We start from the raw sequence: 22,685 nt of genomic DNA, 5'->3' as shown, positions 1-22,685 counted from the left end.
CCTAATCAAGGTTGATTCCGCTAAGGAAATTGCTTAATAGGGCCATCAATCTTAGCTGACCCCTCCCTTTACGCCCCAATCAACCGAGCTGCTGTGCCCGAAGCATGCAACCTGGCGCTATAGCGTACACTGTACTGTCTCGACCGCTGTATAGGCTTGTATACCAACTCTGACTGGGGGCTCCGTTATCGACTTGCAGCAAACGACCATTACGCACACTCCCCATCAGAAAGTCGGACTGGCAAAGGCGGCAAGGGAGGCGAGAGAGCTAGACGTGTCACGAGACCGTTGACTGGAGACACAGTTTGGCGAGGGTCCATGCGCGCGGAGCGGCCGCAAAGACAACAGTCTACAACTCGCTCGAGTCATCGCCGGTCGATATAGAGAGGACTGTCCTCAGTCTTCAGCCCTCTACGCTCGGGCAGCGCTCTTGACAAGATCGCTTTGCCCCGGAGCGGCCGCCGTTCGGACGTCACCGGTTCGAATAACGGGTACCCAACATGTCTGCTGGGATCTCGGAGGATGAGATTGAGCGCGAGCTACAGACGCTACGGTAAGTTCCTATTCGTGCCGCTGGCATCTTTCTCCGAGTCTGAATGTAGCTGACCCTCAGAAACCTACGACGGCGGTCCGCCTCCTCACCCGGTCCGGGCGCACTCGCCGTTGACCCGGATCTCCCGCCTCCATCCCCCTCACCTTCTGCATCATCTACAGCCTACACCTCCAACGACGATGTCACCCTCGCCACGCCTGACGGGCTGGACGATGACGGCTCGCTCTTCTGGGTCCCTGCGCACCTACACCCCGAATTAGCTCCGGGCGAGTTCAAGGCGTTTCTCAAGGCGCACACATCGGCCGACCCGGAGGATGCAGATGGGGACGATACGGGCGCGGCGCCTGGACTAGCGCGTTCTGGCTCTTGGCTGAACCGTCGGGGCTCGGGGCGGCGAGCGGGCGGAGATGGATTGGGAAGGAAGCGGAGTATGCTGTCCAAGCAGTATCAGCCCCGAGCGGGGGACGCGATCGAGGAGGAGGTTCCGCCTGTCCCGACCCGAAATGGGCGGGGAAGCATATATCGCGGTAGAGGAGGCGAAAAGGGATTGACGCTGCAAGACCTGCAGAGGTTGGAAACGATGGTGGACAGCGTGGAAGAGGGGTCGGATGATCCGACACAGATGCGGACGATGCTGAGGAGGAGCTTGAGTATGAATGTCGCACCAGGATGTGAGTGACTTTGGCGCGCGCTAGGTATAAAGCTGATAGTCAGTTCTCCAAGACGACGTAGCTCAAGGGGACGAAGAGAACCAAGCTGTTGTCACTCCTCGACCTGGCTCGATCATCCGTCGCACAGCCCGTACACGGATCCGGAAAGCGCATCTGTCAGGAGACGGCGGCGGGCGACGCTTTCCCGCTTCTCGTCGGCCCCGACAGGACGGCGAGGATGCGCGCCAAGCATCGGACGGGGATGATGGCGAAGGAAGCGAGGAGCACTACAACCCCCTCGAGCGCTTTGAGCGACCTGAGTCGGGCGAGGGGTACGAGTACGAGGAGCGGTACCAGGATGCTCTCGAGCATCAATCGTCATCCAGACGGCTCGAGGATCGCCGCGCATCGGACGAGACGACCGACGAGGGTGTCATCTTTGACGCGTATCGGTCATCGCGGACCAGCTCGCTCAGCTCGGAATCGGGCGACCGGAGTATGTCGGCCAGTCCCGACTCGTCACCCCCTCAGAATCGCAAGCTCAGCCTACCCCCAATAACACCCGGATACCACGGTCGGGAGCAGTGGGATTCTGGTGAAAAGACGCCAACGCAGGAATCGGTCAATGATCCCATGTCGCGGCAGTTCTCCAGTCCTAGCCCGGAGAACAGCGAGGAGGGGGCGCCGCGGACAGGGATGCGCAAAGTCAGCGGGATGAAACTGGAGGTACCACCCGCGTTTGACACACCCCGTCCACGACCTATTTCACCCACCAGTCCACAGGCGACGCAGCGGCCGGCGGCGGCGGAATACGAGCTGCCTCCTGGTATGGCTCCACCCGTCACTCGACAATCCGTCCCGCCCGGCTTGGCTCTTCAGCATCAGAAGAGTCAAGAAAGCCTCGGTCCCTCTCCCATCGACGCTCGACCCCCTCTTACCCGTCCCGACTCCTCCGCCTCCCTTTCGTCCACCGTTGCGTCATCCTCGTCGTCCGTCAAGGAAAAGAAGAGCGGGTTCTTTGGCAAAAAGGACAAGAAGGAAAAGGAAAAGAAGAAGGAGAAGGAGGGGTTCCTCGGTTCGCTCTTTGGCGGAAAGAAGAAGCACGAGGAGGTTGTGACCGTGTCAAACTTTGGGACGGCCGGTCCCGCGGCCGCTGCGGCGCTTCTTGGCTCGTCGAAATCGGCCAAGTCGATGGGCCATTCTCCCGCTCCATCCCCTACCACTCCCGGCTTCCAGACCAACGGCGCGGGCAATTTCGCCCGGTACCCCATCCACGTCGAGCGCGCTGTCTATCGGTTATCACATATCAAACTCGCCAATGCTCGGCGGCCCCTATATGAACAGGTCCTCATATCAAACTTGATGTTCTGGTATCTGGGCGTTATCGGTCGGAACGTCAGCGAGGAGAAGAAGGCGGATAAGGAGGAGAAGAAGGAAGTGGAGCCTGCCAAGCCACCGCCTGCAAAGGGAACCCCGCCCAAATCCCTCGAGGGAGGCCAGGCGGGGAACGGTCTGCCAATACATCGGGAGAAGGAGATCTCAGTACCTCCGCCCCAAGTCGTCCAGGCAGCACCGCCCCAGTCGACGCTGAAAAAGGGGTTGACCAAACCGGAACGTAGACGGGACGGGCGAGATGCAGAGGCGGCCGTGCGGACACCTTCGTACGGTATGCAGAACGCGCTGGTGGATAGCGACCTGCGTGCGAGGGAGGCGAGGGAGAATAGGGACTCGAGGGACTCGAGGGACTCGGGATTGAAGCCGCAGGCAGGGGCAAGGGGTATGAATGGGAGTCCGTCACCGCCACCACAGCAGCAGCCATATCAAAATTATGGTCCACCTCCCGGCGGTCACCCCGCTCGCTCTCCTTCCATTCCCAATCTCGCCCCTCCCGACTCCAGGCGACAAGGCCCACCTTCACCCAATATGCAGCAACACACACGTCCGGCATCGGATCACGGACACTCGGCTCCCATTCCGCGCGAGGTGCAGGGTCTGCCCAGAGGCGTACCGCAGTCGTCCTTCGGGCCCCCACCTCCACCTAATGCCGGCTTTGACCCTGCTCGGGATCCGCGTCAGCGGACACTATCGACGCCCAGTCCGGTACATGGACAGGGACCTCCGATGGGCGGGCCAGGTCCAGCGGGCCAGATGCGCCGGGTCGTCACGGAGGGTCGGCCCGAGCAAATGGGCAGTCCACCTCCAGGCTCGCGACCCATGCACCCGTCCCACTCTGGTCCTCAGCCTGGCCAGATCTTTCAATATCCCGGCTCAGTCAGTCCACATTCGCCGACCGGACTCGGCCCACCCGGTTCCTCTCAACCACAACCTCCCTTCCCAAGTCGCGCATCGAGCCATCCAGCTCCCGGCCAACTGTTTTCCCCTCCACCAGGCGCCGGCCCGCTGCCTGGTCAGGTGTTCCACCGGCCCCCACCAAATGGGCAGGGCTACCCACATCCCGGCCCTCGGCCAGGTCCACCCCCAGAAATGTGGGCGGGTCCACAACGACTCCCACCCCCTCAGCCTGGTCAGCCCATGCCTTACCCTCCACAACAACAGCAACAGTATCAAGCCCGACCGGACTTTGCCCACCCGCAGCCGCAGGTACCTTATGATCCCAGACGGGCGCTTCCTGGTCCCCCTCAAAACGGACAATACCCTCCAGCTCGACCGCAGGCGTACCCCCCTCGTCCGCCACAGCTCGGCGCGCCGGTGGGCGGGTATGGGGCTTATCCACACCCTCCAAATGGTCCGGGACCGCAACCAGGGCAGTCCGAGTACAGGAGAAGTCAGGCGGTACCAGGGCAGTACGGCCATCATCGTTGAGAGGGTGGTGGTAGGTGCTAGGGGGGATGTCGTGTATCACGCGGGGGAGATTTACGACTGATGATGTCGAGTAGATGACTGGTCTTAGCTAGTTGCACGGTAGAATTTGTATCATAGTATAGGCCATTGTTGACGGGAGGGGAGTTAGCATGCTACACGGACGTTTCAGTAGACCCTGATGCGCTGGTACAGAGTTATTGAGTGCTCGCACGACGGAAGGAATGACAGTTGTGGGGCACCATCGAGATGACCTCATCGCCCTCGGACGACCGACGCGACCACCCTCGCGACTCCCTCGCGTCGGGAACCCTTTCATCCCCCACCTCCTGAAAGCAAGGCTGTCCATCTCCTGTCCTAGGGTGCTCGTAGTGTACTCGCGCGCATCGCTATCTACCAGGAAGGCCACCGCCATCTTACCCCTCCCACACGCGTTCCGGCCGGAGCCACCTTTCATCCGAAGTCCCTGGTGTTTTTCCGAAAGTCCGAGATGATGCCGCCAGGGTGGGGAAGATGAGGGTATATAGCCTTGGCTCGTGACCTTCTTCCCCCTCTTCCCCTCTCTTTATAACTCTGTCTTTGCTCTCCCTCACTACTCACTGCTCACAGCCCCTCCCAACATCATGAGCAACCTGATCGCCAAAGGGATCCAGAAGGTCGAGAAGGCCTTCGCACCGGCACCGACTCCGGCCGGTCCAGCGCCGACCTCCATCGACCCCGTGGCGGTACTGAAGCAGCTGTCGAGTGAGGAGAAGATTGCACTTTTGAGCGGAGATGACATGTGGCACACGGCGCCGGTGAAGCGACTGGGCGTGCCGAGGGTCCGGGTAAGTCCTTTCCTCCCTAATGTTTTCGACGGACTGCAGCTGATCATATAGTGCAGCGATGGACCGGTGAGCTCTACTATTAAGGTGTGACAGACACTCAGCCAATATGTAGAACGGTGTGCGTGGTACAGCTTGTGAGTTCCAGCTTGTCTTTTGACGGTGGACATGGCTGATATCAAGGGACGAATGGCGCTGCAGCTTCCTGCTTCCCGTGCGCGACAGCTCTTGGCGCTTCGTTCGACGTCGACCTCATCCGTCGCATTGGCGAAGCGCTTGGCGAAGAATGTCGTGCTCGAGGCGTGCACTGCATCCTTGGTCCTACGACCAACATCCAGCGGCATCCTTGCGGCGGGCGCGGCTTCGAGAGCTTTGGCGAGGGCAAGTCCTTCTTCTTGGCCCCTGAGCGGTGCTGATATCGCAGATCCCCATCTTTCTGGCACTGCCGCTCTTGCCTGGATCGAGGGCGTCCAGTCCAAGCAGGTCATGACCAGTAAGTCCTCCTTTCATGTCGCAAGCTTGACGTCAGAGAGCTGATATACCCAGACCCCAAGCGTGAGCTGTCCCAACGGGAAGCGGCAGGCCGAGCACACATCGCTGATGACTAGACTTCTTTGGCAATGAGCAGGAGAATCACCGCCGGAGCAGCAACTCGGTCATGGACGAGCGGACGATGCACGAAATCTACCTCGAGCCTTTCCGAATCCAGATGAAGGCCGATCCTGCGGTATTCGTACGTCCTTCTCAGACAAGTGTGACCTACAGCTGACCGGTAAGATGCCTTCCTACAACAAGGTCAATGGGCAGCACGTCGTGGAGCAGTCATACCTTCTGCGCAAGGTGCTCAGGGATGACTTTGGCTTCCATGGCATGCTCATGTCGGACTGGTCAGGAACGACGCCGGGGTACGAGACCATCAAGGCTGGGCTGGACCTGGAGATGCCGGGCCCATCGATGGTTCGAGGCGCTGCTGTCGAGAGAGACATGATCACGGGCAAGCTCACTACGGCGGATGTGGATGAGTGTGTGCTGAGGGTGAGTTATGCGCCGAGCAGTACTGACGGCCAGGTGCTTGAATACGTCAAGACCGCCCAGCTCTCCGGTATTCCCTTCGAAGCGCTCGAGAGCTCCATCGACACTCCTGCTGTCCGAGGCCTCCTCCGCGAGTCAGCCAGCGACGGTGTAGTCCTGCTCAAGAACACCGCCAACGTCCTTCCCATCCCTTTGAAGGCCGGCCTGAAGATCGCTGTCATCGGTCCCAACGCAAAAATCGCAGCCTACTCGGGCGGCGGGTCCGCTTCGCTCCTGCCGACGTACAAGGTGACTCCGCTGGAAGCTATCACCGAGGAGGCGACCAAGATCGGGGCGCAGGTCTCATACACCATCGGAGCGGACGGCTCGAGCTTTTCGCCGCTCTTGACGGACTTTTTGAGCTTGCCGGCTGGAGTGGCGGATGTGGGAATTGTGTGTGCCGACTTTTACGAGGAAAAGTGAGCACCTTGCCTCGATTGGCAGTCGCAGCCCATCTGACACCCAGTCCATGGAATGGCAAGGAGGTCCAGCCCGTCTTCCGGAAGTGCAACAACAGCGCGTTCACCTACTTCATCGACGGCATTCCAAAGACCATCCCGGTCAGGGGATACGTCTCGCTCAAGACAGTCTTCACGCCCGATGTAGGCGGCAAGGTGTGTTCTCGCTGGGATTAGTGGAATGATAGCCTGATCAGTGTAGTGGATCCTGGGTCTGGGCGTGGCGGGCCAAGCCGACCTGTACGTGGACGGAAAGAAAGTGGTCGACAACTCGACGGATCAGAAAGAGGGTCTGCTCTTCGTAAGTCCCCTCTCTGCTGATCTCATAGTCAGCTGACACCTAGTTCAACACTGGCGCGGAAGAGCGATTCGGCGAGATCGAGGTCGAAGCTGGCAGGCCTTACCAGTTCGAAGTCCGCTTCTCCAACTTCAAGCAGCTGAACGCACACTCTCCCTACGTGAGTGATATCTCCTTTTCTTCGGTGCCGGGATTGACGCTACAGGCCGGTCGACGAGGAGGTATCCGGATTGGTGGTCGGCCCAAATACGACGCCAAGACTGAAATCGCTAAAGCTGTCAAGCTGGTCCAGGAGTCTGACGGTGAGTACCCATAGTACGTGGAAATGGTAAGTGCTGATCTCTTAGTGGCCATTGTCGTCATCGGCACAAACAGCGAATGGGAGTCCGAGGCGTATGACCGGTCCGATATGAAGCTACCTCCCGGTACCGACGACCTCGTCCGCGCTGTTCTCGCCGCCAATCCGAAGACCATCATCGCGAACCAGTCCGGCATGCCCGTCGAGCTCCCTTGGCTCGCTGAGTCCACCACGGTTCTTCAGTCCTTCTTTGGCGGGAACGAGTGTGGAAGTGGCATCTCGGACGTCGTCTTTGGCCTCAAGAATCCCAGCGGCAAGCTCCCCCTGACATGGTCCCAGAAGCTCGAGGATTGGCCGAGCCATGGAAACGGTCGATTCGGTGACGACGTGACGACGGTATATGGAGAGGGTATCGAGGTGGGGTACCGCCACTTCGACCGGCCAGGCAAGGTCAAGAGCGAATTCCCATTCGGGTACGGATTGAGCTACTCGACTTTCAAGTTCGGGTGGGTCTTGACCAACCTCACAATTGGGACCAAGCTGACATGATCTATAGTGAGCTGAGCGTATCCCCTGTCGAGCCCTACGGTGCCGAAGTGTCGTTTGACGTCACCAACACCAGCAACGTCGCCGGCGCGGAAGTCGGCCAGGTCTACGTTCACCAGTACTCGCCCAAGGTCGCTCGGCCGGACATTGAGCTCGCTGGGTTCGCCAAGGCTCATCTTCAGCCTGGAGAGACCAAGAGCTTGACTGTGGTCCTTGATGTAAGTCCCGGATCTCGTCTATCAGGCACATCATGGGCATACAGCTGACCTGTACCAGCACAAGGCATTCTCATACTACTCGGTCACCCAGAAGGCGTGGGTTGCCGAGAAGGGCACCTACGAGATTCGGGTAGGGTCCTCTTCTGTCGACATGCACCTCACGGCGCCGTTCAGCCTGGGCGAGAGCTGGACGTGGATTGGACGGAAGGAGCCGGAGAGGCTGGCGTACTGAGGGGTCTTTCGGGAGAGAGACGAGGAGTCTGACGGCGGGAGAGGGCATTGGGTTGATCTCGGCGGCTGATTGCGCTGGATGCATCTATCTGCTTTATTTATCTGCTGTAGGCTCCTGTTCAGGCTGCACCCTTGACAGAAAGATACCGATGCGGACCTTGCAGAGACAGCTACGCGCTACGGCCATATAGACTGCCACGTCTCGCCACGTGGCTCCTTACAGTAGGCCGCGAGGCGATGACGCTGTTGTCGCCACCCACCATGCAAGCGTTGTTGCAGCTAATGATTTGCGTGTGATACAACATCTCTCATACTCTTCCCATTCTTATCTGTACTCCACCGACCACAACCATGTCCAACAAGCAATCTTACGCTACTGCCGTTTCGAAGCAGACCGACGCTGCCGCGGGCGGGTCTGGACAAGGGGAAGCTCCTCCACCTTGTGAGTATACCTCCCTCCTGTTCTGAGTCTCGACCCGTCGAGTGCGGACCGCTACACCCTTCGTATGCAAGTCATAGGCATGGGATATACGAGGGACGCAGCTGAGATGTGGACGATAGACGTATGGGCCTGGACTGAGTGAATGACCGCTGATCAGTCTAGATACCGCACCCTCAGGCTCTGGACTGAATCAGCCGCCTCACCAGACCCACTTGCCGGTACGATCGCAAGGACTGGTCCACCAGCACCTCGGAGATGGATACGGTACGACTGAATCATACCATCCCACTTCGGAGGGCGGATGGACACCTCCCGCATCAGCCGCGGTGGCCAAGTCGCGAGCCCTCAGGCGGTTCTGGTTGGCGATGATGTGGGCTTGGTTGATCTGGATTGCTGTCGGGTGAGTTTCTCTGATGAGGGACTGAGGAATCTACGGTAGCTAAAGGCCAGTCTGTTGATAGGAGGCGGTATCTCGGATGTCGAGAACAACCCACCAGGGCGGAGCGGACACTGGGATAAGCACGGGAAGTGGCACGATGACCGCTGGGGATATGCTTCGCGTCTGCTCGGGAAAGGACAAGCGGAAGCTGCGGCGATGGAGCAGGTGGTGGTGATGGAGTGATCGCGCGATCACCGGGGAAAGGGCGAGGCGATTGCGCGGCGCGAAGTTCATGTATGTGTCAGTATGAATGGTCATCTACAGCTGAGAGCCTATTCCCAGGTGTTTATACAACTAATCTAAGACCCGCCTGATGAACTCTCTCGCTGCCCCCACTCAATGGTTGTCACTACCCCTCAACCCCGATCGCGTTCGGTGCACCTCCCCTTCCAGTCCACATGCGCTCCCACACTGGTCCAAGTCCCTCTCTAGCGCCCATCCAGAGCCGCACCCGCACCTCTTCCCACCCTTCCCTCCTCGCCCATCGCCCCTCTTTCCACCAGATGACATACCACTTTCTCCTCCTCTCCCTCGCTCTCCCTCTCCTTTCCGCTGGGTTGACCTCGAGGATCTGCGTCTCGACGTACATCAGCAAGCGCTGCGTGATGCGCTCGTTCAGCCTGTACACTTTGACAAGGGTATTGGCGGCTCCGATGAGGACGAAGAGGACGATCATAATTTGCCCGGCTGGAGTGCCGCCATTCCCGTTCCCGTTCCCTCGGCGGCGAGTGAAGATGCCGGTCCCGCGCAGACCGTTGGCGAGTTGGAGTGGCGCAAAGAGTGACAGGGAGAGGAGGAGGGAGAGGAAGCTAAGACTGCCCAGAACGGCGAGACCGAGGAGGAATCGGATTCCTAAGGCGAAGGCGATCATACCAACCCATTCCGGCGCCCCAAGCTCCGAGAAGAATCCGTCGCGTCGCAGGAGCAGCCGGTTGGCTACGTCCGTAAAAGTCTGAATAGAGCCCAGGACCACGTCCCACACTAGGGCGCCGCCTCCCCCGCCAACGATGATGACGCCGTTGTCAAAGGTATCCCAGTCTTCCTGGAAGATGTCAAAGATGCTGGATGTGTAGGAGCGTTTGGGAGTACGGAGGACGGCCTTGCCGCGGGATATGGTTGAGGGCGAAGAGCGGAGGAGGAAGGAGTGAAGGATATGCCCGGCGAGGAGGGAGAGACCGATGAAAAGGAGGGTCGAGATGAGGAGGAGGATCGGGCGCGATGATGCGAGACCGGATATAAGCGTGCGGCGGAGCGTGTAGCGGTGCTTGCACTGCGGACATTCTGGTCGTCAGCCGGATTTGAGGTGATGGGCTTCCAATCTTGACTCACCCATGAAAGCTTTCTGAAAGAATCAGCTGCAGTCCACTTGAGAGAATGCTCATCCAACTTACGGCGTTGGTCCCTGTACCTCGCCAGGCGTTGATACACTGGACGTGGACATACTAGAGTGTCAGCTTGTGCAGGGATCAGCAGACCGTGGTCTTACCCGCATGCTTCCCGAGCACAGGCAGGGCGAGATGAGCCTGCCCATGGTATCCTCCTCCTCTTGGCCAGAGAAGCAGATCCGACACTGTCTCTCGTCCGGCGGCTCCTCGTCATCCTCCTCCTCTAGCTGTGGCTGCGCATCGACCCCAGCATAGTCCCCATCCTCTGCCTGTATCTCTCTTAGGTCTTCTTCTTCCTCCGGGTCCGCCTTCACCTCCGCCCATTCTGGCGTGTCTTGCCGCTCAAGAGGCTGCTGGAATGCCTGACTGGCATGCCGCAGGACCTCTTCTTCCTCCACCGCAAAGCGATATGCCCGAGAAGGCCCAGGAGCAGCCTCCGCTTCGAAGGTAGGAGAGGCTGGAAGGGATCGATCTACGTATAGCTCATCGTCGGACGTGGAGGGCGAGCGGCGATGAAAGGGTCGACGCAGGTAGGGCTCGTTCGGCAACGAGAACAAGGGGGCTGGGCGGTTGCGCGACATAATGTGTATGAGGAGTAGTCGTGGCTAACTTCGCTCGCCAATGCTTTCACGTGAGCATAGATTATGAGGTGTAGTATATGGCTCGTGGAGGTGTGGACGTGGAAGGTCGCCTGATGACTTGGCGATTACGCTCTCGACGCTCGGCCGATGACCGAGGTGAACGTCCTTGCTGAACTCGCCTTCATACATCTCTTTCATTTGGCGACAAAACACAGTCACACTCCTGGGCGTGGTGTATACAGAAATCCGACATCCCATGACAGGAAACTCTGATAGCGTGAAGCCTCTTGAAGCCTACCGCACGCTCATAGGGTGCCGCCTAGTGCCGGCCTTCCGGGATCCCATGTTCCGGGCAATCCTTCTGGACAGCACACCTCCCGCTCACCGCTTCGGGCATGTCCTCGTATGCTATCACGCTCACTGCACTGACCAAGAGGTATATAAAGCTGAAGTGGATCACTGATGACGGTTGAATGTCCATCAACAGCCTCGCCGCTCAAGAGACATCTCCCTCCTTTCGACCCCCCACACTCTCTCCCCATTCACCCAAACCCGTTCATGACCTCGAGGACAATGTCTGACACTCCCGAATCCAGCTATGGACCCACAGCTGCGCTACTTTGGACCCTCCCCCCTTTCCGTGACAGCCTATTCAAACACCTGTCCCCCGCCCAATCGACCCAGGCGCTCACTTGGTCCCGCCCTTCGTATGCCCAGGCGCTCAAGGCGAAATATGGGGTCATACGGATGATGAGGTATCGGAGGTACCAGCCTAGATTCAGTGATCCCGTGAGCTGGTGTAAAAGTCGCGTCATCCCGAGCGTTGCCGCTGACCTTACAGCGCCGCTCAATCCTCTTTCACGCCTCTCCACGCGTGCTAGACTGCCGGGACTATGTACCGGTCCTGAACGACCCGGAGCTCCTCTCCTACTATCTCACCCTCTTTCCAAACGTCACCGAGATATTCGATAACTCGTATCGCCTGACCTTCATTCGACACGGCGCCGGATTCGAGGATGTGCGATTGGAGATCTTGCGCAAAGGCTTGGCTGTCCGGAGCCTTGAGGGTGTTGGAAAGGGAGAAGAGCCGGAGATTTTCTTGCCCGGGGGACTGGCGCTCGGATGGGCGCTTGAGATCGTGACTAGAAGTTCAGTTGTCTAGGCTACTATACGCTTGGGCAATGTGGTTGGGCCGCGTCGCAGGGGGAGGCAGAGGCGGACCGGAGACAGCCAGGGCAAAGCAAGGACAGAGCAGTATAGCAGTAACGCGGCATGTTTCAAGATCGATGTGTCATCCCTGCAGCTCGGCACGCGTGGAGCGGCGTTGAGGAGTATTACCGCCAGTGGCTGGCCAGGTCCCCGCCTGTGCCAGCTCCATTCGGCCATAGCGCCATAGTCCCATATGGTTGCTGACGTCAGGCTTATCACGTATCTACTTCCGACGGAAACAATCTGAAACAGGTACAAAAGGAATGTGGAGCTGGGCGCGGTCACGGCAGCTGTCACGTCTCCCATCAACTTCCTTCCCCCGATCACCTCCCTTCCCTCCGCCTGGCATACCAATCACAATGCCTACCACCACTACAGCAGACACCTCCCACGTCAACGAGGATATCTGGGCAAAAATACTGTTCTTCCTCCACGTCCCCATTCCCCCACCCCTCTCGCGCCCATCACGCGATGCTCTTCTTCAACCGGATCTGGCAGCTGCGTGTCTTACATCACGAGTGAGCACGATTTTATGGAAGAAAGGGAACATGGAGTATGAGCTGATCGTTCAGCTGCTCAGGCAAATCGCTACCCCACTGCTCTACGGCTCGATAGCCACCGACAGATTTCCTTCCCTCATATCCAATCTCGACATCACCTCCCCTACCTCTCCACTTCGATACACCAAGCGACTCTTCATTGAGTATCGCGAGAAGTCACATGACGTCACCTACTTGGAACTCCTCGAATTCGGCGAAGTCACGTGGAGATTCTGCGGAAGTCCCAGCCCAACTGAAAGGAAGACCTTACGGATGGTGAGATGCGAAGGAGAAGTGTGCGATATGGCGGCAGCTATGGAGCATGTAGGAGATGGAGGGTTTGGGGAGGCCATGCCTCAGCTGAGAATCGTGGCGGTGTCTTCCATCTGGGGCAAGAACGATGAGGACTGGAACAACTACAAGGAATACTCGGCGAGGGTTGACAACCCTGATATTTTCACGTCGACAGCGGACTGCGTGCTCGACTTCCAGTACAACCTCTCCCTCTCAACGGCCACCCATCTGTGTTTCCGGGATATCTGCGGGCCGCTGAGCATACCCGAAACGGTGGAGGAAGTCCCCTTGGGCCCCGGACCGGCGATATCAGGCCACTTTGGCTCCCTATACGACATGCCGGCCGGCTTGGGCGGACATGTCAACGGCGTTCCCAGCTGCCTCAGTAGTACGGTCGCCACCGATGACCTTCCCCTCGCTCTCGGTAGAGACGTGACATGGGTGTCGGATCTCGGACCGGACGAAGACTTTGCGAGTTTGGCGCTGCACGCGTCTGACCGGACCCGAGCGGTCGCGCAGCGTCGTCGGATCCAAAGCCGGGACAAGCGCAACACCGTCAAGCCTACTCCAGAGTCGGCGATCAAGCTCGAGAACTTTGCGTCCTCCTCTTACTGGGTAGCTCAGGACGAGCCGGCCCACCTCAGCGGCGCGACTATCGCTCAGCTCGGTATCAACACCCTCCCTTCGCGCACCCAAGCACAGAGGTGCCTCTTGACGGACGGACAGCAGCAGCAGCTGGTGGAGATGCGGGAGAAGGAGATTATGAAGTCGCTCAGGGACGACCAGGGCAAATATGATAAGGTCAGCTGGAGGGTTTGTGCGGAAACCCCTATCTCCGCTGCCTGTGGCTCGGGGCCTCCTCCAAGCGGGGGAGGTCAGACGTAGGGCTAGCAAGCGGCGACGTGGACGGCGCTGGGAGGCGGTGGGGGCAGGGGAAAGTGCATTTGTAGGAGTAGGCGGAGGCGAGGAGGAAACGCACGCGCAGGGCTACCGTTTAAGATGACGGGGGGAAGTATGATGTATGAGGGAGTCAGGGGAGGATATCGAGGTGGGGGCGCGCTTGGTGAGGGTCGAGGACGTCTATAAGGTATCTATCGGGGAGATCTCGATGATCTGCAGTTCAGCACCATATCAGTAGAGTCAGTAGAAGCAGGTAGACGTCAGCTCGTGTCCAGTGCTCCGAGGCTGTGGCCCGAGTCTCAAAGCTTGGAGACTGTGTGTGCGGTTTTGCCGCCCTACCTCCCGGTCTATGAACGTAAGAATTCTTGCCTCAACGACAATCCCTTCTGTCTTCAAGTGTTTGAAGCGCTGCTAAGCCTAGCCAGAGATGTGTTGGAGTTATACTTGCATGCCTAAATACCTAGAGAAACACCTGCCCTCGACCTAAAGACTTCTGACTACTTCGTGAATCTTCGTTACAGACCCCCACCCTAGAGACGCTCCACCCTCTCGACGTGCTCGCCACTAAGCTTCTCGTCGTCAAACTCGCCCTTCTCCTTGACACCGCCCGCTGCCTCTCCGGGCCGACCGGACTCGAGTGCCTGGCCGTAGAATTGGAGGTCCTCGTGGGCCTGCTCGCCGTCGAACAGCTGGGCGATCTCCTCGAGCGGCCGGGCGCGTCCGTCCTTGCCCTTGGTCTCCACAACGGCCCAGTAAAGATAGCAGAACTCGAATGCGATCCAGCACGTGTACACGATGTAATACTTCCAGTCGAGAGCGTCCATGGCGATGGGGTTGACGTACTAGAGAGTCAGCAAAAATTCGACCGAAAAAGACAAAAATCAAGCAAAACTCACCTGGTTGAAGACCAGACTGGCGCTGACACACATCTGCATGACCATGAGACCCTTGGAGCGGATGCGGAAGGGCAGACTGATCATCAGCAAGGCCCAGAATGATTCTGAAGGAGGAACTCACATCTCGACAGTGTAAGAGACGAGCAAAGGCGAGAGGGCGATGTTGTAGAAGCCGTAATAGAAGAAGATTGAAGCGAGGACGGCGTTACCCGCCGAGGTGTTGGCGCCGATGGGGTAACCATCCGCGTCGACCGTGGTGTAGCTCTTGGCGTAGGTGGCGGCACAGGCGGTCCAGACGGCGTACGAGACGCACATACCGGCGGTCGAGGTGAGGAAAAGGAGACGACGTCCGGCCTTGTCGACGACGAGGGCTCCGATGTAGGCAGTGACGAGGTTGTAGACCTGGAGGATACCGTTGATGAGGTTCTGGGGATCAGCAAAGGTCTCTGCGTTATCCAGAAGATGCTCACCTTCTGCCCCTCAGACCTGATGCCCACTCCGTCGAGCGTCTTGCCGAGATAGTACGAGACGATACCGTTGCCCGACCACTGGGAGAAGAAGGCGATGGGGATGATGATGAGCATCCTGCGACGGTTCCCGGGGTTGGTGAAGAGGGAGGCGTAGGTGCTAGACTTGTTGGCGAGCTTCTCGAGCCGGATGGCGTCCTTGATCTCGTTGTACTCGAAGTTGAGGAGCGGGTCGCTCTCGTCGCCGTTGCAGTGGTAGTAGCAGAGCGTCTTCATAGCCTTGGCGTCCTGTCCGTGGTCGATCTGCCACCGAGGGGATTCGGGGATGCAGAACCAGATGAGGAGGACCTGGAGAGCAGAGGGGGCACCCTGGACGAGCGAGGGGATGCGCCAGCCCCAGGTCGAGTCTATGCGGAAGGTCCCGAACTATCAGGTCAGTATTGCAACGAGCTGAGAACCAAACCAGTACTCACTGTAGTCCAGGCGGCAATGATGGAGCCAAGGTACCAAGTGGAGTTGTAGAGGGATGTGATGCTGATGATCAGCGAGGGCCCAGGTCAGAGATGGGATGACTCACGGAGCACGGTGGGTGGGGTATGCCAGCTCAGTGATGAGCACAGGAGCAGCAATGCAGGCGAAGGAGAGACCGAATCCGATGAGGAAGCGGGCACCTGCGAGTCAGCTCTGCCCTGCTCACTTTCGACTACACACGACTCACCAATGAACATGCCGATGTTCTGGGCGGCAGTCTGAATAGCAGTGGCGATGAGCATGAGGATGCAACCGAGGAAGATGGTCATGCGACGACCGAATCTGTCCGAGATGTAAGGGGCGAAGGGAAGACCAGCGATACCACCGATGTTCTGGATGGCGTTGAAGAGACCGAGGAGACCGCCCTGGGGATCGCCAAAGTAGCCCTTCCAGGTTCTGGCAATCAGCGGGATGCAGAAGACGCCGGGAACAGGCACTCACGACAAGGTCTGGAGACCGTTCATCATACTACCATCGTATCCGTTGGTGCTCGACGTGATGAGGAGGAGGAGCAAGATCAAGTTGAGCCTCAAGAGCCGGCCCTTGTACCATCGAGTCTCACGTCCTTGGAGCAGACGGTGGAGCTCGTTCGAGTGGGCGCTGTGGCCGACGTTGAGGGCGCCGGGTGCCATGGTGAATAGCTTGTCGGTGTGAGAAGTGGTGAGTGAGGGGTGGCAAGAGTGTTACCGATGAGAGGAGGTGGTCAGTCAGCAGCTGGACGTTTGACCTATATACGATCTTGAACAGTTTCGCTCTCGCCCATCTTGTGCATCATGAGATGTGTCTATCCTCCTTTCCGCCGAGTTCCGCCGAAGGGGAATCGCCGCACCCAAGGTCATGTGGGGTGGGAAGAGAGCGGCTCACTGAGACGCGATGCGGATGAGTTGATCGGTGGCGAAACAAAGGATGCACATGGAGGTGCCTGACGACTCCCGCTAAGAAGTCCCGCTTGGGTTCTTGGCTAAACCTTAATTACCCCTGAAACGCCCCGGTCGCCCCGGATTCCCCCGTGCGGAGCTCAACTGTGTCTTTCGGCAGCATCAGCGGCGCTGTCGGCGAAGAGACGCAATCGACGCCCTCTCCAAAGTCTGACATGGTTAATACAGACAGCCGATATCTGCGGAGGAAAGCAGGGAAGATTGGGCGATTATGCTCCTTTGGATGGCTCGGACACGCCATACCCGACAGAGATTACCGCATTAGCTAATACGGCTCTTTTGCGGCACCAAGATAAAGCGGCTGATTCGCCACCTATCGTCCGGAAATAGTCCGCCGCTGAGTGCGGCGGCTACCGCAGGCTGTAGGTCAGCGTGGACGAAGCACCAGCTTGGGAAGGCAGCTCTGGCGGTCTCTCACTACTCTCCATAGCTACAGGTACATGGTCGTCAAGAGCATCAGTGCATCGTCTCTATGGTCTACCCAGATTGACACCCATTCTTGACAGGCAACGGCGCCGCGTCACAAAGCTGCCCTAGACCCACCCTTCTCGCAATGACCATGTCTCACGCCTCCTCAGTCTTCTCCCGGTCCCGTCTCGTCATGCCCATCCGCAACCCACTCATCCTTCCTGGACTGCTCACACCATTGCCAGCATCCACGTTCATACCGCTGCTGACCGATTTCCGACGCCCCAGAAGCCCATGCTTCTCTGCGCTGGCTCTCTCAGGAGCAGCCCCAGCGGTCCAATCGAGCCGGAGTCGGATGGTCCCGGCGCCGCTGGTCAGGGAGACTGAGACGTCTCCAGTCGGTCGTGCGGGAGCAATATGTTGCCAGATCTACATTATCAGCTCGATGTCCGTGAGAAGATGGTCTGGCGACTCACGTCGACCTCAGCCTCGCCTATTACAGGATCTCGGCCAAAGGAGTGATGTTCTGGCGAATGAGCTAAAGCTCGGCATTCACATACAGCGGATTATACTCACCATGCAGTGCTACGCTGAGAACGCCGACTTCGGGAGAGAGGTGGAACGTCAAGTGCTCGTTCCTATTCCCATCAGCTTGTTCTAGTCCGGCGGGCTTCCCAGCTACTCACCATTCTGGCTCGATACCCTTGACATGATCCGTCTTGTGGCTCTTACTCCCAACTTTGACCGCCACATAGCTCTTCAGCTTTGTCCCCTCCTCCGACTTGATCTCCGTCCCGCCCAGAACCGTAACGACCAGCGTGCCCGCTTCGGACGGTCGAGCAGACACAGGCCCATCGATAATGGATTGACCATCCGTATGCGCGGAAGCTTCTGGCGAGTCGATGGATCCGTCCCCGATATGGTCATCCGGGTGAACCAAGATCTCCCGTCCAGCCTTATCCTTCTTCTTGATGAGGCCGATCTTGCGGCCGGCGAAGCCGCCCACGCTACCGACGCCCCGCCCGACGCCCATCGCTACGGCGCCGCCACCGTGAATGACACCTTTTCCAGCAGCGATAGGAAGCCCGCCGACCTGGGTGATGGCTCGACCGGCAGTGGAGAAGGTGCTGGTCTTGTGGCGTGTCCGGGCGATGACTGTAGGGTCAGTTGGCCACCTATGTTATGCCGCTACACTCACTCTCAGGCTGGAACATCATTCGGATCGTCAAAGCTCCATGCTCCCCCTTTTTGTCATGAACAACCGGTATCGTGACTTCCGTCGACTCGAACGGCTCCAGACTCGCCAAGTCGACGTGACCTCCTCCCAGCAGGTCGGCCGTTCCAACTCGATCCCAGTCGTGGATCTCAAAGCCGAAGTTGGCGCCGACGCGTGAGGGGATCATGACTTCGAAGGATTCATTCCACTCTGGGTTGACGGTCCTGTGCGATCAGCTCTCCGATCTGTCGCGAGAGCAAGCGACCGGGCAGGCTCACTTCTTCTTGGTTTCAGACTTGAAGACCTTCATCCCGTTCAGGCTGAAAGTGACGTTAGGCTACGAGATCAGCTTTTGCTCAGACGACCAGTCATTGGTGCACCTAAGCTCACATCGGATGACTTCCCGCCCCTGTCGACCGCAAGGAGGTTTTTTGCTCTCAGCACCTCGCACCGGAGCACGCCCATGTCTGACAATCAGCATGTCTCGCTCACTTACAGGGACAGACTCACTATTGATACTCTCCCGAGCTTCGAGCTTGATATCCACCGGTACGTATCTCGCACTGAGCTTGAGTGTCGAGTGGTTCGATCCGTCGGTCTGGGTGAGATGGAATTCGGTAGGTGCAGTCTGAGCTGATCAGCCTCTCCTCATTCTGCATGAACGCCAATAGGTGGAAAGCCAACTCACCAGACAGGCATCCAAAAACTCCCGGGTATCGCACTTGAACTCGGCAATAATCTCCTCCTTCTCGGAATCATCGTTCGAGTTGATACGGAGCCATATACGGCTAAAGTCGAGCTCCCTCACAAAGCCTTCACCAATCTGAAAAATCAGTTCGCGCCCTTCATGCCGTGTCCACTTTGCTCACCTGGTCCCACTTCTGGTGGTTGCTCCTAGCGCGAGTAGAGGTGAAGGACGGCCAGTAACCATCGTCAAACATGATCTCGACGACACCGCGGCGGGCCAAGTTACCGGATACGAGCTGGAAGACGAGGAGACCGGATTCTATGGGATCAGCTGTCGTACGACCATGAATCATATTGCTTACGCTTGGTCAGAAGCTCCTCCTTCTTGAGTACTGCGCCGACTTGAGGGTCCTCCGCGGCAGTCGCCTCTCCGCCTCCTCGACTCTCGGCCCCAGCCGCACCACCCGCTGCCGGAACGGTTGGTACACTATACCCCTGAGGACCATCTCTCAGGCTGGCCTTCGAGACTTTGGCTGTGAGAGACGGCGCGTCCACCGCACCATTACCCGCCGTCTCCGCCACCGCCTGCTCTTTGGCCGCAACCTGCACCTCGTTCGCCTCCGCCTCGAAGCTCACCCCTCCCCTCAAGCTCATGGCAGGCTTAAAGTCCACCTCATACACCAGCGTCCCCTTGTACGTGTTCGCCTTGTCGAGCTTGATCTTGTCGTTCCGCACCTGGTGCCCCTTACTGGCGAAGGGGTAGACATTGGCATTCGCGCCCGAGTTGGCCTCGGCACAGTCCGCCACCCGCAGCTCGACGTAACCGAGGGACCGGTCCTTTCCGATATTCTGGTAGTCCATGACCTCCAAAACGAGATTCTCGCGCAGATTGTGTACGGGGACATAGACGATCTGATCCCATTCCGGATTGAGATTGTTGTTCTGGACCTCTGTGCGCGCCAGGACCTTATTGTTGCCCAGGACCCGAACGTACGGATCCGACTTTCCGCCGAGGGTAGCTTCGACGTTCTTGACGTCCGTTGCGCGCTTGAGCCAGACGCGCAGGATTCCGATTGGAGGAACATACGCCGCCGCGCCAGAGATGGACCCCGCCATGGCCACCGGCTTCCACTCTGCCGTGAGGCGAATCTTGCCCGCCCGAGAGTTCTGCATAGGCAGCCAGTCCTGCCCGCGCTCTTTGAGCTCCAGGAGGTCCGACAGCTTGACGGTGATCCGGCCGAGGGTCGGGTCGTGCGCAAAGTCCTTGGAATCGACGACGTCGATCGTGATAACGCTCGAGTGCTTTTCCGGTACGAGGAACTCGCAGTGGCTCTCCCAGATGGGCGCATTCTGGCGCTTGAGTGTGGGGGTTTTGTGGACGGGGGTCTTGCTTGCGCCGAGAAAGACGCGAGCAAAGGGGTTGCGGTCGCCATGAGCGCGCGTAATGTCGAGATCTTTGGCCTGGTGGAGTGTGAGCCGGACGATACCGGTCGAGGTATCTGGAGGGGGCTCGAACGTCCCGTCCGCAGCCTTGATGGGCTGAAGGACGGGGAAGAACGATAGGTCGTATCGCAATTCTCCCCTGTCTTTGCCGCCGCTAATGATCTTCCCTACCAGTCCCTCCTTCTCTGCATCCTCCGCCAGCACGGACAGCTCTTGGCTGACTGTCCCGAGCTGGTTGTCCGCCCGGTGCTCATTGTAGTCCCAAAGACCGAGATTGAGGACGTCCGCCAAGGTATTGACCAGCACGAATTGCGTCTCGTGCCAAGACGGGTTGGCTGTCGACATGACCGTCTTGGTCTTGGTAATGACCGGCTTCGCACCGAGTGCGATAGAGACATACGGGTCCGGATCACCACCGCCGAATTTGACCGCTTTGAGTCCGCGAGCGTCATTGATGGAGATTTTGAGCACCCCGATGGCCGAGTCGAGCGGTGTACCCGATAACAGCGACTCGAGGTCGATAGTCAAGCTGTTGGGGTCGTACATCATGGGTCCGAGGTTGGCGTGGACCTGATCCCGGATGAAGGTCGATAGACCGGGGATGTTGTTGATGTCAAAGCCGAAGAGGTCGCCTCCGATGGGCTTGAGGACGTAGTCGAACGTAGGCTTTTCGATAAAGCTCATTTCGATGGTTTTGACGTGGGGGAAGTTGGTCATGAGCTTCAGCTTGATTCTGAGGATCAGCTGCCGACATCCACCGTACCATAGAGACCTACCGTAGTTTGCCGGTAAACTCCATATCCTCAAGCAGGATGGGGAGCGATTTCGAGATGCCTCCTTTTCCAACGCGGATAGAAAGCACGATCTTTGGGTTGACCCGCTTCTGTGCCTGCCGAGGGGTGATGTCCAGCAAGTCGTTAGGCGTAAAAGACACGGCCCAGTCCATGATGACGATGTCCTCGGGGCTGGTCGGATCAGCTACGGGCTTAATTCAGACCTGAGTTGTAACTCACGTCTTTGGGAATGTCCGGACAAAGTCAATCCGAGGTGCCTTCGTACCGACTACGACATAAGCTATGCAGCCACTTGTGAGATCTGCGTGAAATTCTTAGCTCACGTGTGAACGTAGTCATCCGGATACTCTCCAAGAAAGCGGGTGTGCTAGTCGCCAAGACGGAGTCCACGCTCGCGACAATCGTTTGACTCAGTACCGGTTCATATCTGCTCGTCAGCTCCATCTCCTGCCGCTCATCCCTCTGCCGCAGCACTCACATCAACCAGAATCGATCCAAGAACCCATTTAGCCAATCCGCACTCTCTGTCTCTGTCACCAGCCTTGTCTTGACCAATTCCCGCTGGATATCGTCACGCGCGCGCTGGCGCGTCCGGCGGATAGAGAGCGAATAGTATGCCGCGCAAAAGGCGAGGACGATGAGGATCCAGGCAAAGCCGAGGTTGATGGATGTGATGAAGCGGGTAGCGAGGACTGCGAAGAGGATCTGCGGGTGAGTTTGCGGTTCTGACTTCTATGGGGGTGGAGCTGGGACGTACGATTCCGGCGTTGTGATACCAGCCACCATACATCTGATCCGACCTGATATGGTCAGGCTCGGCCTGTACACGTGAGACTGACGCCGGCTTACAGGTAGTCCGCCAGTATCCCCGCGTCGGCCTGCTTATGGGGGTCCATAGCCGTAGCCGCGTCGATCCCAGCAACCTGTCTCCACCCAGTCTGCATCTGCACACATCAGCCCCGGTACCTACTTCTCCCACCATACACCGACTCACCCAGGTAGGTACAGCCGGCGCCGCTCCCGTCGGTATACTCCCCGGCATCGCGTCCCCACCCGCAATCTGCCCCTCTCCCCTACTGACCGCATCCGCATCTGATACAGTCACCGTAGGAACTGGCATATCCCCTTGACCAGCTACACCGCTCGTATCTACTCCTAGGGCGAGACCCGCATTGGCCTCCTCGATGGCTTTGCGGCGGCCGAGCTTGGGGAGGGCATCAAGTTGGGCTTTGGCAGCGCCGGCGAGGGCGGCTTTCTGGGCGGGATCGGCGTCGGGGTTGAAGGCCTGGGTGTCAGCACACACATGGACATGAAGAGGAGACTAGTGAGCCTTCTGGAGGGGTGCTGGCGTGGCTGGGAATGATGAGCTGGCGAGACGTACATGAACCGTAGCGCCTTTGGCCTCATCCCGCTGTAACAACTCCCCAACTACTGCTTTCTCGCCATTCGTCATACCCCCCGGAGCCGCCTCTGCCGCCGAGGTCGACCCATTGGGGTATGCGTGATCCTTCGAAGCCAAAGACATGACTCGGACGTGGCGGGCGGTGGA

At 58.5% G+C, this 22,685-nt stretch overlaps 7 protein-coding genes across 7 annotated transcripts; 4 read left to right on the top strand and 3 right to left on the bottom strand.

Annotated features, from left to right (window-relative positions):
• Nucleotides 1-500: 500 nt before the first annotated feature.
• MKK02DRAFT_45695 (uncharacterized protein) lies at nt 501-4,026 on the top strand (the record flags this gene model as incomplete). The annotated part of the gene is made up of 3 exons (XM_053093559.1): nt 501-553; nt 614-1,224; nt 1,268-4,026. The coding sequence occupies 3 exons, from the start codon at nt 501-503 to the stop codon at nt 4,024-4,026; spliced, it is 3,423 nt and encodes a 1,140-aa protein (XP_052946763.1).
• Nucleotides 4,027-4,646: 620 nt separating this feature from the next.
• Nucleotides 4,647-7,968, top strand: MKK02DRAFT_25329 (glycoside hydrolase superfamily; the record flags this gene model as incomplete). The annotated part of the gene is made up of 15 exons (XM_053087021.1): nt 4,647-4,850; nt 4,902-4,916; nt 4,963-4,984; nt 5,031-5,232; nt 5,255-5,357; nt 5,479-5,580; nt 5,625-5,882; nt 5,916-6,337; nt 6,385-6,532; nt 6,579-6,677; nt 6,721-6,834; nt 6,880-6,976; nt 7,022-7,478; nt 7,529-7,736; nt 7,795-7,968. The coding sequence occupies 15 exons, from the start codon at nt 4,647-4,649 to the stop codon at nt 7,966-7,968; spliced, it is 2,625 nt and encodes an 874-aa protein (XP_052946762.1).
• A 350-nt stretch (nt 7,969-8,318) lies between these two features.
• On the top strand, nt 8,319-9,031 carry MKK02DRAFT_45693 (uncharacterized protein; the record flags this gene model as incomplete). Its single annotated transcript, XM_053093558.1, has 3 exons — nt 8,319-8,409; nt 8,572-8,809; nt 8,860-9,031. The coding sequence occupies 3 exons, from the start codon at nt 8,319-8,321 to the stop codon at nt 9,029-9,031; spliced, it is 501 nt and encodes a 166-aa protein (XP_052946761.1).
• Nucleotides 9,032-9,197: 166 nt separating this feature from the next.
• MKK02DRAFT_45692 (uncharacterized protein) lies at nt 9,198-10,814 on the bottom strand (the record flags this gene model as incomplete). The annotated part of the gene is made up of 4 exons (XM_053093557.1): nt 9,198-10,129; nt 10,178-10,190; nt 10,240-10,290; nt 10,335-10,814. The coding sequence occupies 4 exons, from the start codon at nt 10,812-10,814 to the stop codon at nt 9,198-9,200; spliced, it is 1,476 nt and encodes a 491-aa protein (XP_052946760.1).
• Nucleotides 10,815-11,387: 573 nt separating this feature from the next.
• MKK02DRAFT_34050 (uncharacterized protein) lies at nt 11,388-14,109 on the top strand (the record flags this gene model as incomplete). Its single annotated transcript, XM_053088843.1, has 7 exons — nt 11,388-11,603; nt 11,656-11,952; nt 12,070-12,169; nt 12,234-12,541; nt 12,596-13,730; nt 13,976-13,995; nt 14,032-14,109. 7 exons carry the CDS (start codon nt 11,388-11,390, stop codon nt 14,107-14,109), a joined length of 2,154 nt encoding a protein of 717 aa, XP_052946759.1.
• Nucleotides 14,110-14,286: 177 nt separating this feature from the next.
• Nucleotides 14,287-16,282, bottom strand: MKK02DRAFT_27234 (hexose transporter; the record flags this gene model as incomplete). Its single annotated transcript, XM_053087319.1, has 8 exons — nt 14,287-14,598; nt 14,653-14,728; nt 14,774-15,078; nt 15,123-15,545; nt 15,593-15,653; nt 15,697-15,790; nt 15,838-16,046; nt 16,092-16,282. 8 exons carry the CDS (start codon nt 16,280-16,282, stop codon nt 14,287-14,289), a joined length of 1,671 nt encoding a protein of 556 aa, XP_052946758.1.
• An 870-nt stretch (nt 16,283-17,152) lies between these two features.
• MKK02DRAFT_45688 (C2 domain-containing protein) lies at nt 17,153-22,661 on the bottom strand (the record flags this gene model as incomplete). The annotated part of the gene is made up of 19 exons (XM_053093556.1): nt 17,153-17,425; nt 17,473-17,522; nt 17,573-17,634; nt 17,683-18,151; nt 18,195-18,436; nt 18,491-18,549; nt 18,603-18,679; nt 18,723-18,840; nt 18,901-19,035; nt 19,082-19,218; nt 19,262-21,075; nt 21,119-21,307; nt 21,356-21,404; nt 21,460-21,563; nt 21,615-21,841; nt 21,894-21,936; nt 21,986-22,080; nt 22,131-22,421; nt 22,518-22,661. The coding sequence occupies 19 exons, from the start codon at nt 22,659-22,661 to the stop codon at nt 17,153-17,155; spliced, it is 4,578 nt and encodes a 1,525-aa protein (XP_052946757.1).
• Between the last annotated feature and the right edge of the window lie 24 nt (nt 22,662-22,685).

This window comes from Dioszegia hungarica, assembly GCF_025882075.1.
Source record: "Dioszegia hungarica strain PDD-24b-2 chromosome Unknown MKK02contig_8, whole genome shotgun sequence".
NCBI lineage: Eukaryota > Fungi > Basidiomycota > Tremellomycetes > Tremellales > Bulleribasidiaceae > Dioszegia > Dioszegia hungarica.
This window is presented reverse-complemented; position numbering and strand designations above follow the sequence as displayed.